Below are 17,159 nucleotides of genomic sequence, written 5' to 3'. Positions count from 1 at the left end.
CTCTAGGTTATCAGTCAAATTTGTTTAGCACAAACTCTTTATTGACTTGTTTAGTGCCGCTCAGATTTTCTTATGTAAAGTGGTAACTTGTTATGGAACTGACCCTGTAGCATTGGAAGCACACTATCATTTATATCTCATACAATTTGAAGTGAGAACGCACATCACCGATAGTTTCTGTATTAAATCTTATCTTGATGCCATATCTGGGCATTTTGACCATCGCATATATTTTTGGATTAACCAAGGAGTGTTTATATCATTCAGTCTGGATATCAGTGTTGATTCATGATTAGTAATGTCGTTCTTTCCTAACATTTGGAGATCCTTGTTTATTGCAAACTACTAATTGAACTATCCATTACTAACTGTATATTCAAAGGTCTCCATTATTATTCACTATCATGAACATTCTTCATTATACTCCATATTGTATGCCTCTCTCATTTGAAAAATATGGTAATATTGTTTGACGATGTTAATGACTCTTTGCACGATGTCTATTTTCTTTATATCCTGGAGTGTTAGATCATATTCGTGTGATATTATCAGCTCATCAACGTAATTCTTTCATTGCAAATATTTTGTGGATTAATCTCTCCTTCAAGGTCAATCATAATAGATCCTTAAATACTTATTTGGTCTTGACTTGAATGTCAAGTAATGCCTACTTATCCCTTGATATCAATCAACCCCATAATTATACCTTTGACAGATGAACACTTGTAGTTTTGTTCATGCATTTGGACATCAGTGACAATGTTTCCATTAGCCTTAAGGTTAATAACAATGTTGATTGTATCCACTATGGCTGAGATTTCTGATTGTCATTTCGTTGGTTATTCTTCTGGTTTATGTTCGTTGTCCTCCCTTTTTCCTTGTTGATGTTTGAGCTTCCTATTATATGTCACCAAGAGGAACCTTGTGACTCTTCATTTAACAATCACATCTCTTCATTTTAACATCCACATCTCTTTGGCTAATGAATATCGACTTCAATAGATTGTATCTTTTCCATATCATAATCATTATCCGTAATTTGTCATCGGCATTCCTTTTTGATCATAAATATGGTTTCCTTTTATATCTAAATTTTGGCCCAAAGAGCCATAAGGAATAATCGCACCCCTTATTGATCATAAACTTGCACCCTTTTGATATTTTGCCATGGATATACTTGTGAAGTTAGTCTACCATGGCTTCCAAATTAGATTATTGTCTTTCATTATAAAAATAGTATTCTAAGGTATTATTATTGTTTATTTAATAATTATTATTATAAATTCTAATTATATTTTATATTAATTATTGTACCATTAACATTATATTGATTAACTTATTAATCAATTTATTAGTTATTAGTAGTGTTTATATTTAAATGTGATAATAGTTAGATATATTATTGTCTTATCCATTTATGATGTAATTATAACATTATTGTTTTTATTATATGTACAATTGATATCCACGAATCTTAATTACCTTACTAATATTATCAATCTTTTATTTATTATATTTTAATACTATTATCACATTATAATTATAATGTAATATCATACTATATGATAATAACATTATTATTATTATTATTTTATTTATTAATAATGATTTGACCTTTAATATTACCTTAGTAATGTATTATTATATCCATAATATATTATTATTTATTCTTTAATAATACATTATACCATTAATAATATATCAATATTTCTTTTAATATATTATAACATTAAGAAATAATATATTTACTTATATTACTCTAAGTAGGGGACATGACAGTCTCCCCTTCTCAAAATTGCTTGTCCTCAAGCAATGATTGTTTACACTAAACCTTTATTGTGAATTCAATATACAAGTTATATACTAGAATGAAAGAATACATAAGGTATGCATGTAGTTAATGTCATAATGCATGAAATAAATATCTGAGTACTTGCAAACATGAAGCATACACGAAGAAGACACATTAATGCATGAAGACACGAAGTATACATGGTGTAGACACATGATGCATGAAGGCACAAAGCATACACGATGCAGACACATCATACATTCTTTGTTGATTTTCACAATGAAGTAGAGTAAAAGGAATGAAAAATATACTTCCCTAATACGCCTTTTGATCATGGATCCTGCAACACAAATAATTATTAGCATATAATAGCTCCAAAGAAAAATGAGTCTCGTGGTGATTCCTTCCTTCCTTATTACGATCATCATAAAATGGTAGATTTACAGTGTAGAGGGCGCATGAAACAAGCTACAAGCGGTTCCTTGGAGGATATCCGTCATGTGCTCGAATTTACTCCGCCTCTCCCTCCACCAACTCCCTACCTTAGGATATCATAATGTGGATGAGCAGATGAGTGTCAAATTTAATTTACTTAGCTCATTTGAAAGATTTCTTCTTATAATACACAGAAAACTTTCTCTTGGTTATGATCATCTCAGGATGGTAGATTGACGGTGCAAAGGGCGCATGAAACAAGCTACAAGTGGTTCCCTAGAGGATATCTGTCAAGTGCTCGAATTTACTCTGCCTCTCCCTCCACCAACTCCCTATCTTAAGAGATCTTAATGTGGATGAGATGATTAATCAAATGAACATAATTATTTGACACATGAATCTTTCTCTCTTCTTATTACAATCATCTCAAGATGGTAGATTGACAGTGCAGAGGGCGCGTGAAACAAGTTACAAGTGGTTCCCTGGAGGATATCCATCAGGTGCTCGAATTTACTCCGCCTCTCCCTCCACCAACTCCCTATCTTAAGAGATCTTAATGTGGATGAGAAATAGATCCCTATTTCATCCGTATTAGTTTTATAATCTTCTATCTGATCATTATTTAATCCTAATTATCATATTATATTATAATTATCATATTATAATATGATAATTGCTTATTTCCTATTGATTTGAAAATCGATCCCATTTTATTATAACTATTTAGTCAAGATATTGATAGTAGGAGTTAGACTATTCAATAATAAAATATGTCAATAATGGGAAAGATACTAATAACTATATCTTGTGTTAACAATTTTTCATATAATAACCATATAACAATTTTCCATATAATAACAATATATGAATAAGATATAACTTACCTCCTTACCATACCTTATTACCATTATGTGTTTGAAGTGGTGATTTAGAAGTATGGGATAACTTCTTATCCAGTTTCCCTTGTGTATTTCCTTGTGTATATATATACTCAATGTATATATTTAATATGTTTTCTCGTTATCATTGAAAATACATTGAGTAATCTATCATTCACTTAGATTATACATTCATAAAGAAATAAATAAATAGTACTTACCTTAACATTACCTCAATATTACCTTTAACAATATTCTCTTTAATCTTTTCCCGTGCTTTCCTTGTAACTCTTTGCACGTATATCTCTTACGATATCACTTACCATTGTAATAATAGATTTATATCCTTTATATGATTTTGTAGTCTTGGTCAATCAATACTAAGCGTCCTCTTACATTTAATAAAATTTGTTATTAGACAGTACTCTTGAATACTCAATAATTATAATATTGAGACAAGTAATTTCATCTCTATCATCAAACACTAATTTTATCTTTTTCTCATTATTTAAAAAATAACATTTATATTTATATTCATATTGACCATTATGAATTATTTCATATACCTAATAATATTATTAGAATTTTGTTTCAAAATAATATTATCATAAAAATTAACATAATTATATAAATAGATAATTTGAATTGATACTCTTTCAATTAAATAATCATACTTACCTTATGATAGTCATTTTTGTACTTACCAAGCATTTTCCTTCGTTTCTTTAAATTGCATTTATCCTCTCTTCGCAATCAACTTAGTAACATTTTTGTTGCTGCTTCAAATTCCAATAATGCCTTTATATGGATACTTTTCTGTATGCTTCAATTGGGTTTCTCATTGTAATTGACCTAGCAACCATTCCATGAGATGGTATGCAAACTTTAAGCAATGTTTTCACTTGGTACTTACTAAGATTTGGTCATACATGACCCATTATTTTTGCACCCATATTGAACATGAACTCAACTTTGCATATCATGGGTATATTCACATCAACTAATGCACATGGTTTTGATTGGTTTGAATAGGCTTTGATAAACTTCTCTCTTTTAACAACACCTTATATCTTTCCAAATCAGACTTATCTTTGCGGGATGGTGGACACTTGGGATCTTTATCTATCTTGAGCAAACAGTTACAATTCATTATATGTGCTCCCCTAATTTGGTGAGGCATTTCATGAATAGCTCTTCTAAAGTCTTGCATGAATGATCCTGACGTTGGTTTTCATGTTAGGTTGAGACCAATTAGCCACGGACTTCCAGTTGCCTTGAGCTTGTGCTCTGAGATCCATGATTTCACAGAATCAATTGTGCTCATATTTTGATCTGCCATTTTGATGTTAAATTATTGTTAAAATTCTCACAAAAACAAATAGATGAGTTTTTAATGGCTATTATTTAGCACGCCTGAGTAATGGCCTTTCTCTCTTGTATTGAATCTATTCATAGTGCACGCCATCGATTTTCTTATGTATGAGGAACTAAAAAGTATTGTTTACATCATTTCCCAACGTAGGTATTACCCTTAGTCAAATAGGTATCGCCTGAATTTGCCTGCTGCGAATGAGATAGAACCTTATTCTAAGCACTAAGTACGCTTGCTGAAATACATCAGTTCAAAGTTCTGCAACTTGAATTATAATTTTTCTTAGTGGATACTTGCTTGTACTTGAAGATCTTTCTGAAACCCACTATTTGAACATGTACATTAATCTACCCGATAGAGGGTAGTCGTACATCTAAATTTTCAATATTCCATTGCCCCCATGACTCGATTTTTTTTTTTTTTTTTTGCTTCATTTTCAGTTAAGATTTGGTCTTTATATCAATATGAACTATATCTAGTTTTGGGTACAAGATCTTTTCTCTGCAATAGGAGCTGAGATTGTCACCATGTTTACTACGAAGCTGCTCCTTTGCACCCGACGATTCTCTAATATTGCTCTATTTTTTGTGGATGATTCTTTTTCTTAGATTTTCGAAATGTCTTCACAATTTATAGGCTAGCAGGATGCTAGCTCTGATACCAATTGTAATGACCCTTTTTGGTCATTCGTTTATTTACAGCTTTTTACTTTTATTTGTATCATTTTCCATATTTTTCCTGATGTTTGGCTTCTTTAGGTTACAAGCATACTATGTGAAAAAGAAAGCCTCTCTAGGTTATCAGTCAAATTTGTTCAGCACAAACTCTTTATTGACTTGTTTAGCGCCGCTCAGATTTTCTTATGTAAAGTGTTAACTTGTTATGGAACTGACCCTGTAGCATTGGAAGCACACTATCATTTATATCTCATACAATTTAAAGTGAACGCACATCACCGATAGTTTCTGTATTAAATCTTATCTTGATGCCATATCTGGGCATTTTGACCATTGCATATATTTTTGGATTAACCAAGGAGTGTTTATATCATTCAATCTAGATATCAATGTTGATTCATGATTAGTAATGTTGTTCTTTCCTAACATTTGGAGATCCTTGTTTATTGCAAACAACTGATTGAACTATCCATTACTAACTGTATATTCAAAGGTCTCCATTGTTATTCACTATCATGAACATTGTTCATTATACTCCATATCGTATGGCTCTCTGATTTGACAAATATGGTAATATCGTTTGACGATGTTAATGACTCTTTGCACGATGTCTATTTGCTTTATATCCTGGAGTGTTAGATCATATGTGTGATATTATCAGCTCATCAATGTAATTCTTTCATTGCAAATATTTTGTGGATTAATCTCTCCTTCAAGGTCAATCATAATAGATCCTTAAATACTTATTTGGTCATGACTTGAATGTCAAGTAATGCCTACTTATCCCTTGATATCAATCAACCCCATAATTATACCTTTGACAGATGAACACTTGTAGTTTTGTTCATGCATTTGGACATCAGTGACAATGTTTCCATTAGCCTTAAGGTTAAGAACAATGTTGATTGTATCCACTATGGCTGAGATTTCTGATTGTCATTTCATTGGTTATTCTTCTTGTTTATGTTCGTTGTCCTCCCTTTTTCCTTATTGATGTTTGAGCTTCCTATTATATGTCACCAAGAGGAACCTTGTGACTCTTCATTTAACAATCACATCTCTTCATTTTAACACCCACATCTCTTTGGCTAATGAATATCGACTTCAATAGATTGTATCTTTTCCATATCATAATCATTATCCGTAATCTGTCATCGGCATTCCCTTCTGATCATAAATATGGTTTCCTTTTATATCTAAATTTTGGCTCAAAGAGCCACAAGGAATAATCGCACCCCTTATTGATCATAAACTTGCACCCTTTTGATATTTTTCCATGGATATACTTGTGAAGTTAGTCTACCATGGCTTCCAAATTAGATTATTTTCTTTCATTATAAAAATAGTATTCTAAGGTATTATTATTGTTTATTTAATAATTATTATTATAAATTCTAATTATATTTTATATTAATTATTGTACCATTAACATTATATTGATTAATTTATTAATCAATTTATTAGTTATTAATAGTGTTTATATTTAAATGTGATAATAGTTAGATATATTATCGTCTTATCCATTTATAATGTAATTATAATATTATTGTTTTTATTATATGTACAATTGATATCCACGAATCTTGATTACCTTACTAATATTATCAATCTTTTATTTATTATATTTTAATACTATTATCACATTATAATTATAATGTAATATCATACTATATGATAATAACATTATTATTATTATTATTTTATTTATTAATAATGATTTGACCTTTAATATTACCTTAGTAACGTATTATTATATCCATAATATATTATTATTTATTCTTTAATAATATATTATACCATTAATAATATATCAATATTTCTTTTAATATATTATAACTTCTTATCCACATACAAAAATCATTGTATAACTATGCTAATATGCATGGTTCCAAGAAATTCAACTAGGTTGTGTAATCGTATCCTCTAGGATATGAACCCACCCAATTGTGAATCCATCACCTCTATTGTCTAGAAGAAAGGATATGCCAATCAATCTAGCCAGAACTAAGGGGAGTGTACCATATACTAGCATCTATCACTATGAAATAGTGTTATCTTTGAGAGTGTTGTCATCAAACACTCATCTACATGCAACACCATCATAGACTTAATCATAGTAAACTAGCTCTCCCACTTTCAAAATCTGTAGAATATGTTACACATCCTCTAGTGCGATCATCTTCTCCCCTAATGGAAAGTGGAAGGTATTGTGGTATGTCACTTCTCAACCACTACTATCACTAAAAATTTGTTTATTGCAAATTGTGAATGTCAAGGAGGAATCCCAATCCATAATGAGGAATCACTTAATCCCAAGCTAGCAATTGACCAATAAACTCAAATGGTTAGGGATAAAGGTCTTCAACATAGAGCTTTCACCTTCGAACCTATTTTGAAATCAAGAAACAATTAGTCAATTAATTTTCCTATATGGTTATGAAATCTCATAGTAATTCTCTCATATGGATTATCCTTCACAAATAGTGCAATTGTATGAAGTAACTCATGCCCATTCCACTACAAGCTTTATTCCCTTGCCTTTGTATGATGTATCATGGCCTATTCCATCACAAGCATCATTCCCTTTGTATGATGTAGCATGACCTATTCCACAACAAGACTTATTTGTTGTGTTTGTATGATGGAGCATGGTCCATTCCACTACATGACTTACCTACCTTGTGAAGTATTAATACTAATTTTCATTCTTACCTTTGAGAAGAATATATTATTCTACTAGTTCACTCCCCTCCGTTTTTTAATTTCTTCTTCAAATAGAAACCTTCTCCTCAAAATTTCCTCCCAATTTAGGGAGTCAAACCCTTTCATTTGTTAATGCCCTTATGAAAGGGTCATACTCTTTGGTTATGAATACATACATTTGTTTCACAATAATTATTCCCCCTTTCACTCCTTATGCAGTCTTCACCTATCTCTCACTCATCAAATTTGTCTTTACTACTTTAAAAATCTATACATATGTCATTTAAGATCTGTATAACCTCTTCTTATTTTTTCTTGCTTCTCAATTCTTATATCAAATCCCTCCTTATACTTCTGCTTTAAATCTGCTCTAGATCTCCTTTTATATTTCCATGTGAGGGAGACCTCTTCATCATATATGCCTATAGCAAGTCACGTGCATTCATAATTGACCCTCTTTCGAAGAGTCACAACCTTCATTATTACAACTTTTCTCTAATTCCTCCTTAGTTCTTATCTTTCTTCCTTTTTCCCTTTTTTTAACAAATGTGGTTCCCATCTCTCCCTTCTATACCTCTCATTTGAGGGAAACGCAACTTTTCTATTCACGCCTTCTGAACATTGTTTAACTTAAATCATATTTAATTATTTTGATATAATTATTTTATTTTATTTTATAATTATTATTGTTTATTAATTAATTATATTTCAAGAAGGGGATATGAGGGTACCTTGTGAATTCAAGGTGATTGGTTTTATAAACTCTCCACTTTCTTACAGTGTCTTTACAGCCTTCTTAAAATGTATAATTACCTCTTGCAAAGCACTTAGATGACATTAAAGCTAGTTTTAATTGCTTTCGTAGGAATGGTGTTTGTTTTAAAGACAAGTCAGACTCGTATACTTATAAATCTTGATATCAGTGCATACCACATCTTTCAACAGAATAATTGCATAACATAGATATTACATTTGAAACAGTTAGTGATAACACGTGTTAATCATGTAAATGAGACATTATGGTTGAGACTAAGTGCAATGACCCAGTAACACATATAATGCCACTGCATTCATTATTTAAAAGTTTCAGCAAATTTCCAGCCTTCTGTACAGCTTCTTTGACAAAGTCAGGCTCTTTGGCAACCAGTAAAAACGGTTCATTAGGAAACGTTCTTTGTGAACTTGAATCACTAAAATCATTAGGCAGATTGTAATTTTGCTTTTTAGCCAACTCTGTGACCAAAATATTATGTCCTTGTGCAACCTGAGTCCAAGTGCTCAACAACAAAGATGCTTGTGTTGTTCGAGTATTTCCTCCAGCCACACTAACCTCTGTGAAAATAACCACCTTTGGTTGTGCACCTATAATCTCAAACAACAACATCAAGAAGTGTAAGAAATTAATGAATAATGGCAGCATAATCATTAAGAAAAAATTATCGGTTGCAAAATCCAACTAGAATATTCTGGCAAAGTTCTTGAAACTATACTACATCTACCATGTTTGTGAATGAATTTTGAATCCAAAACAATATAGAATATGGAAAGCTTAAATCCACATTCTTTATCATGACAAACGCATACAGACATTTATGCCAAATTCACTTAGATAGCAAAACTGAATCAGAAATGTACTAGCTCATGAATTTTCTAGCTCTCTAGCACCATGATCAGTCTACCCATCACCAAACAGGATTTCAATCTCTTCCTTCAGTTTACTCAAACAATTGGTGTCAAATTTCTTTCAAGTAAGAGGCAACCTCCTCTAGCAATTTGTGCTCAGCCAACCCACCACAGCTCCATAACTTTAAGGCACCACTGGCAAAATAGAACTACCAGATCTGCAAGGAACTTCAATTTTCCATCTCATACTATGTTGCCCAGTCCATACCTAAAAGTTAATATCCCATTCCCGAAAGCAAATGGTTGTTTTCTAACACTTCACCCAAGGTCTCATTTTCATTTTCAATGGAGGTGAGATGTTAGGCTAAAATAAGAGTTCGACAAATATTTTGAATCCAAACAAATCAAGTAGTATTTCCCCCCTTCTTTTGTTCCAAAACTGAAAAGGACTGTAGCATCAGTAGAGAGCGCTCTGTTATCCCCAAAAAAAAAAAACGTTGTTCATGAAACATTGAGTTCCTGCTTTTAACCCTACAAAACACCTTTGAACACAGCCATTTTGGATAACACAAGAGACATAATTAGAAAAAGAGGGAAGGCCATCAAAGAATATATTATTTCATGCAAACTCGATGCTGACGAAGAACTTTGGTATTCTCAGCTATGCACATATGTGTTAAAAACTTTAATTTGGATTGGCACCTTCCTAATAGAATCATAGTTGATATGTTTGGTATAAAATTGAAGAGACCCTACGCATAATAATAACCATAGTTACACCACCCTGGGGGACAAGTTTCCAAGACGGGGACAGAGGGACCTTAATTTGGGGATGGCAGGGGGATGTGGCGGGTGGACCAGGGGGCTAATATATATTATACATATGGTACTTAAAATGCTAGTTATGAAAAGATTCATTGCAATATAAGATCTAAAGACATAAAAGAGTAAATACTTGAACATTGCATTGAATTGGAACATCAAACATTTAACATAAATAGTCAAATCACCAAATAGTTAACATCGGGACATTCCCCCATCCTCGGCCGAGGTGGTGGAATCTGGTGGCATAGCTGGGGACGGGGGAATGAAGTCCCCAAGTCCCTGGTGCGTGGGAAAAAAGGGGGAGCAGGGGACGTCCCCATGTTACTATGATAATAACAATCTTTTTAGGTGTAGTGTATCCCATGAACATGTTCACCTAGCAAGGTATATCCCTTAGAGCTGCAATAGGATAGCTAACAAAGAAGTTTTCAAAGGCAGCTCTCTGTTCTATTTTATATTGAGAATAAACCAATAAAAGACATGTCCCTTCAAGGGACATGTCTATTCATTAATATAATGGCAATATGGCTATATATATATATATATATATATATATATATATTTCCATGAATCATTATTATAGATAATATCTTCAATAGTTTAGTCTCTTAGGTTTATCTAACTGAAGCTATCAAACATCAACACTAATTGAGTTCATACTTCTGAAAGAAGAAGATTAGAGTAATTAGAGAGCATAAACAGACATAAAGCTGAGCACAACAAACCCTTTCGACCTTGAGAAAACAAAGCAATTCCCCAAGCCACTCACTTCTTGCTGATTAAGGTTTGCTTCCTTCTAGAAGCTTTTCATCAACTTGTACATTCAAATTTATGTTCAAAAACCTACAGAGCATTGCCAAGTCTCTCTAATATTCTCAGTTACAATTCAATCTATATGCAAGACCACTTAATTTATGCAACTACACACAATTGTAGACAATTACAACATGAAAGCAACCTCCTTTTAATTACAAGCAAGGTATGATAATCCAAAAGTCGTGTTGATGTGAGTTTTGTTTCACTAGAAGGAAGTTTTTGCACATTGGATCGAGGCAATTTTTCATCATGATGACATTGCTTAGGCTACACATTGTTTTGTCTTGGTAGAACTTATGAAAGGGCAAGTTTTTATCTCCAAACTTGCCCTAGGATGATGATCTCCAAAATATTTTGAGTGAACATGATAAAGTTTTTATTGACATTCCTCCTAGCATACCGCCTCATCGAGGGTTTGAACATACCATCGAGTTGGAAGCTGGAGCCGAGCTGGTCATAACCACTCCCTACTGCCATCCCAAGAAATTCAAAGATGAGATCGAAAAGACTATTCAGGAACTGTTGGAGAAAGCATGGATTTGTCCTAGTTCTAGCCCCTTCACGTCATCAGTGCTATTGGTCAAAAAGGAGGACGAGACGATGTGCATGTGTATGGGCTACTATGCATTGAACAAAAAAACAATAAAGAATAGATATCCCATTCCAAGGATAGATGAGTTGCTAGATGAATTACATGGCACAGTCTATTTTTCGAAAATAGATCTCCATTCCAGATACCATCAAATCCGCATGAGGGAGGATGTGGAAAAAGGATGTGCAAAAAATGGCCTTTCATTGTCACTATGGGCATTATGAGTTCGTGGTCATGCCATTCGGATTAACGAATGCACCTGCTACATTCCAATCATACATGAATCGCATCTTCAACAAACAATTGCATAAGTACTTACTAGTATTTTTTGATGATATTCTTATTTATAGCACGACATGGGAAGAGCACTTGAAGGATTTGGATGAAGTCCTAAAGACCATGAAGGATCACTCTTTGTTTGCCAAGCAATCCAAGTGTGTATTTCATATATAATGACCCTGCTCAAATCTGATTGAAAACTTTTGATTTTGGCCTTGGAAATTTTGTCAAACACTTCACATACAAGGGTCATATAACTGATATAACATTTCAGTTTGCTTTAATGACTCTTTGCTTCAATTAGCATCAATGACAATGCTTGCCAGAAGACTCAAAATTGACTAAATAATGACCTAACATGAATGTGCAACTTATTTTGACCATATTCAATGCATATATGTGACCGAAACTACTTGCAATATGCAGCTACAGCAACTAGTAATTATGATAAACACTTTGGATGTAACCTAAAATGGCATTAATGCACTTAAGTCAAGTGGCATTAATACAAACACTTGGTATGCAAAATTATAATATTATTTATACCAAAAAGAGAACCCATTGCCAATTGACATTTTGTCAAACAATTGGCATGCAAACTAATAAGTTGATCATGAATGATAAAAACATATTCAATTACAACTATATCAGAGTAGCAACTTATGTCTCTTTTATTGCACATATAATGTCAACTACAATGCTAGTATGAAATGGCCAAGACTCTTGGCATTACAACATATGCAAACTATGTCATTTTCTGAGTACAAATGCAGCCTTAGTATGAAATCTAAAATGCAATACATATGCAACAATTGACTTGAGAAACCTGGTACACAAATTGTAGAAGACCTGGAGACTTGATTGCAACACTTGTTGATGATGAAGACCCCTCCAAATGAAGAAATCGACTCCCTTGAAGTGTCGCCCCTATTCTTGCTTGGCAATACTTTAGATAAATAAATGCAGACTCTAAGCCCCTCAAATTTGTCCTTGAAATGATTGTCTTGGCGATAGCAATTGAATGCAACAATACCCAAAACCATAGGATGCTTCAATGATGAGCTATGAACCAAAATGTCTTGCGAATGGTGCCCTTTCTGTAATATATCAAACCACTGAAATTATTTACCAGCAACCTGATAGTTACTCTAAAATACGCCAAAACAATTGCCAAGCTCTCCCAAGATGAATGCTCAAATACCCACAAAGAAACAATACCCGAATGAGGCCATACAAGCAAAAATCTGAATATGATATGCAAAATTGTCCTCAATTAAAATCTGAAAAAGACTGGTAACTATAACAGCAATGTGCAATAAATGAAATCGACCCAATGATGAAATTCTAAAGCTCCAAAATGCCTCCAAAATCTGCAATATATTTCCTCAAATCAATACCACCAAAATTTGGCCAAGGGCCATAAAATTTTGCTTTGAAGTAGAAAGTTTGAAGCAACTTCCTCAACTTTGCAATAATTCAAGTGATATTTCACACCCTCAAAATTGCTCACCAATTGAGAGTTTTCGTTCTCAATGGACAAAGACAATTCCAGAAACCCTAGGCTCCACAACCATGAAACATCAACATCAACATCAACAAATCTGCCCGGTGAGAATGAAGTCCAGGATGCCTATTTATTCTTTTTTCCCCACTTTCTCCAAAAACTTCTAGAACATTATTTTATTTTATTTATTAAGTGACTTTATAAAATATTTTATAATTCAAGTCACTTTATTAAATTAATTAAATATAAAATTACCTTTTAATATTTATTTATTTGATAACTTTATAAATAATTAACTTAATACCACTTATTTATTTAATTAAAATTATTAATTAGTCATCCTCATAAAATATTCATTATTTTGGACAACTTAATTAATTTAATTAATTTAATCAAACTAGCTCCAAAACAGGGACATTACATTGTATGATAGAAATATTGTACCTGGGACATGTCAGTAAATATGGCATTCAAGTTCATCAAAAGAAGATTCAAGCTATCCTTGATTGGCCTCCCCCAAAATCACTGACGGAGTTGTGAGGATTTTTTGAACTATGCAGTTATTATCAAAGGTTTCTAAAGGGGTTCTCTCAGCTCAATGCATCACTAACAAATCTAATAAAAAAGGGATCCTTCTAGTGGAATGAAAAGGCACAACTCACTTTTGACAAGCTAAAAAAGAAGCAATGAGCACGTCCCGTGCTTGCTTTACCTTATTTCACTCAACCGTTCATTATGGAGTGTGACACATCTAGAGAAGGCATTGGCGTAGTGCTGATGCAAGATAGACACCCCATAGCCTACGAAAGTAGGAAGCTCACACAAACAAAATGCTTATATTCCATCTACAACAAAGAGATGTTGGCCATCGTACATGCACTAATCAAGTTTCGGCAGTATCTAGTGGGTGCCAAGTCTGTCGTTCGCACGGATCACAATAGTTTGAGGTATTTTCTGGAGCAATGGGACTTGAACGAGAGACAACAAAAATGGATAAGCAAGGTTCAGGCTTTTGATTTTGACATTGAATATGTGAAAGGAAAGAACAATGTGGTTGTAGATGCTTTGTCTAGGAAACCCGCCATCTGCTTACTAACCCAAATTTCAACTGACTGGAAAGCACATTTGTTGGTAGAATATTCCAAAAACACATTTGCCTATGAGCTAATGGATGGCAACACCTAGGATGATCGGTACAAAGTGATGGATGACATTATTTACTATAAGAATTGGATATTTTTAGTGCCGGAATCCAAATTGAAGCAGAGAATCTTTAAGGAGGTACACGACTCACCCTTGGCAGGACGCCCGGGCTTCCTTAAAACGTACAAACATCTCAAGGAGAGGTTTTCATGAAAAGTACTTAAAGGAGACATATTGCAGTATGTAAGAGAGTGTGCAGTCTGCCAGCAGAACAAATCCAGACATACTCTACTTGTTGGGTTACTACAACTTCTACCAATTCCAGAACCTAAGTGGGAAAGCATATTGATGGATTTCATAACTGGACTTCCCAAGGTTAACGGAAAGGATTCTATTTTTGTGAGGATTGATAGATTGACAAAGTACGCACATTTCTTCGCCATCTCCTTAGATTTTCATGCCGCAAAAGTTGCCAATCTTTTTTTTAGAGAAGTCTTTCATCTACATGGGTTACCCTTAAACATTGTCAGTGTTCGAGATAGGCAATTCATTAGTATCTTCTAGACAAAATTGTTTCGATTGGTAGGGACAGAATTGTCACCAAGTACTAGTTACCACCCTTAGATAGAAGAACAAACGGAAATTGTGAACAAGTGGCTCGAAGGTTACCTTTGAAACTACGTTTCGACACAACGACGGGCATGGGTCAAATGGGTACATGTAGGGTAATATTGTTACAATACCATGTACCATGTCCATCAGAATGACACCATTCAAAGCTTTATACAGGTACAAACCCCTTTCCTTCATTGACACAGTTTTGGGTGACAGTCACGCGTCGAGAGCAAGGGACTGGCTTCAGGAACGACAGGACATCCTCAGATATCCTAAGGAAAACTTACAATGGGCACAAAATAAACAAAAGCCACAATTTTATGGCCCCTATCATGTAGTTCATCGCATTGATGAAGTTGCCACTCAATGAAGAAGGAAAGCTCATATTGGAACTAGCCAAGATCATTGAAGTACATGAGAAGACCTTGTGGAACCGCATAATAAAGGAATATTTGGTGCATTGGAAACACATGCTGTTGGACAACGCAACGTGGGAGGGCGAACACATTCTTTAGCACTCGACATTACATTTGTTTTGAGGACAAGAAAAATTTGGGACAAGAGGACTGTAATGTTCCTATTATAAAATAAATCATTAATCAAACTATTGTTAATAGGCCGATTGATTTAATATATTTCAGACCCATTTTTGTTTTGTTTCCGTAGTTGTGTTGTTGTCGGCTATCTTTGTACACCCTCGGAAAGTTTTCCCGGAGGAGTATTTAAGCACGGCTTGTAGGTAGTCGTTAGATATGCATTCTAATTATTTCTTCGTACTGGAAATTCCTGTTGGAGTTCTCTGTTGTTCGCCATTTTGGAAGTGAAAGATCTTCCCTACTTGGCTAGTCTAGTTTCGATGGGATTCAATCCTCATCCTATTCCGTCGCCTGTAACACTTCACTTGGATTTGACAAATCGGAGCACTATCTTGTGGAAAATGCTCATTGAAGGTTTTATATATATATATATATATATATATATATATATATATATATATATATATATATATATATATATATATATATATATATATATATATATGTTCAATCTCCATTCTTTTTGTTGTTATCTAATGAATCCAGATCTATAAATTTATGGTATGATCAAAATAACAATACAATATTCAATTCAATTGTATAGTACATTAGAGGTGCCTATATATAAAGGCCTCTATGATGCCTCTAGAATGCTTAGGAATTAGCAACATGATAAGTCTTATAACTAGACACATGTCCACCAAGTGTGGGTTATCCTCCATTAAGCGTAGGAATTAGTGCGATGATGAGGGGATAAGCCTACAAAGGTGTAACACATACAATTATGTTGTAGACAACATGTGCTAAAATAATAGTGCAAACAACTGTGTTGTCTTCATGACGACTCGGTTGTCCATGCAAACTCCAGTGTTGTAGACACCATATGCTAAATTAGAATTTCTTACTCTAGTGTTGTCAACATAACTCATATGAGTACACAAACTCCTAAGTGTCTAATCTAAGAAATAATAAAATAATGCATTTATCCTAAGTATACTTAAGTGTAAATAATAATTATTTACACTAACAACCCCCCTTAAGTGCAACTTAGGGGAATACACTTAAGCTTACAAAAGCTATGATGAAATGCATAATGGGTCCCGACTACTAGGCCATGTTAGGTACCCAAGTACAATGCAATGTTGAAATGCATGAAATCTCTTTACAAATGGAGAAAGAGGGAAAACCTCATGGGAAAAACCCTCCCCTAAAAAGAGAGATATGTACAATAGAGAAAAGAAGGATCATGTGACACCCCTTGTGAAAAATCCCTCACCCCTAAGAGATCTCACAAATAAATATACTTGACCTCCGTGAAGGGCTTGGTGAAGATGTCGGCTACCTATTGCTCAGTAGGACAATACTGTAG

The 17,159-nt window shown here is 33.5% G+C and overlaps 1 protein-coding gene across 3 annotated transcripts in view; it reads right to left on the bottom strand.

Annotated features, from left to right (window-relative positions):
• Nucleotides 1-8,793: 8,793 nt before the first annotated feature.
• Nucleotides 8,794-17,159, bottom strand: part of GLA1 (Folylpolyglutamate synthetase family protein) — a 261,863-nt gene continuing 253,497 nt past the window's right edge. For 2 of the 3 annotated variants that reach the window (XM_089795217.1, XM_089795218.1), the window contains one exon: nucleotides 8,794-9,219. In XM_089795217.1, coding sequence (XP_089651343.1) covers nucleotides 8,855-9,219 — 365 coding nt within the window. In that variant the 3' untranslated portion in view covers nucleotides 8,794-8,854. Of the gene's footprint in view, nucleotides 9,220-12,955; nucleotides 13,090-17,159 lie in introns of those variants that run through there. The other variant, XM_089795219.1, reaches the window with a different exon arrangement.

The sequence above is a fragment of the Cupressus sempervirens genome, chromosome 8 (assembly GCF_028749045.1).
Source record: "Cupressus sempervirens isolate cs-2001-9-10 chromosome 8, ASM2874904v1, whole genome shotgun sequence".
In the NCBI taxonomy this organism is placed as follows: Eukaryota; Viridiplantae; Streptophyta; class Pinopsida; order Cupressales; family Cupressaceae; genus Cupressus; species Cupressus sempervirens.
This window is presented reverse-complemented; position numbering and strand designations above follow the sequence as displayed.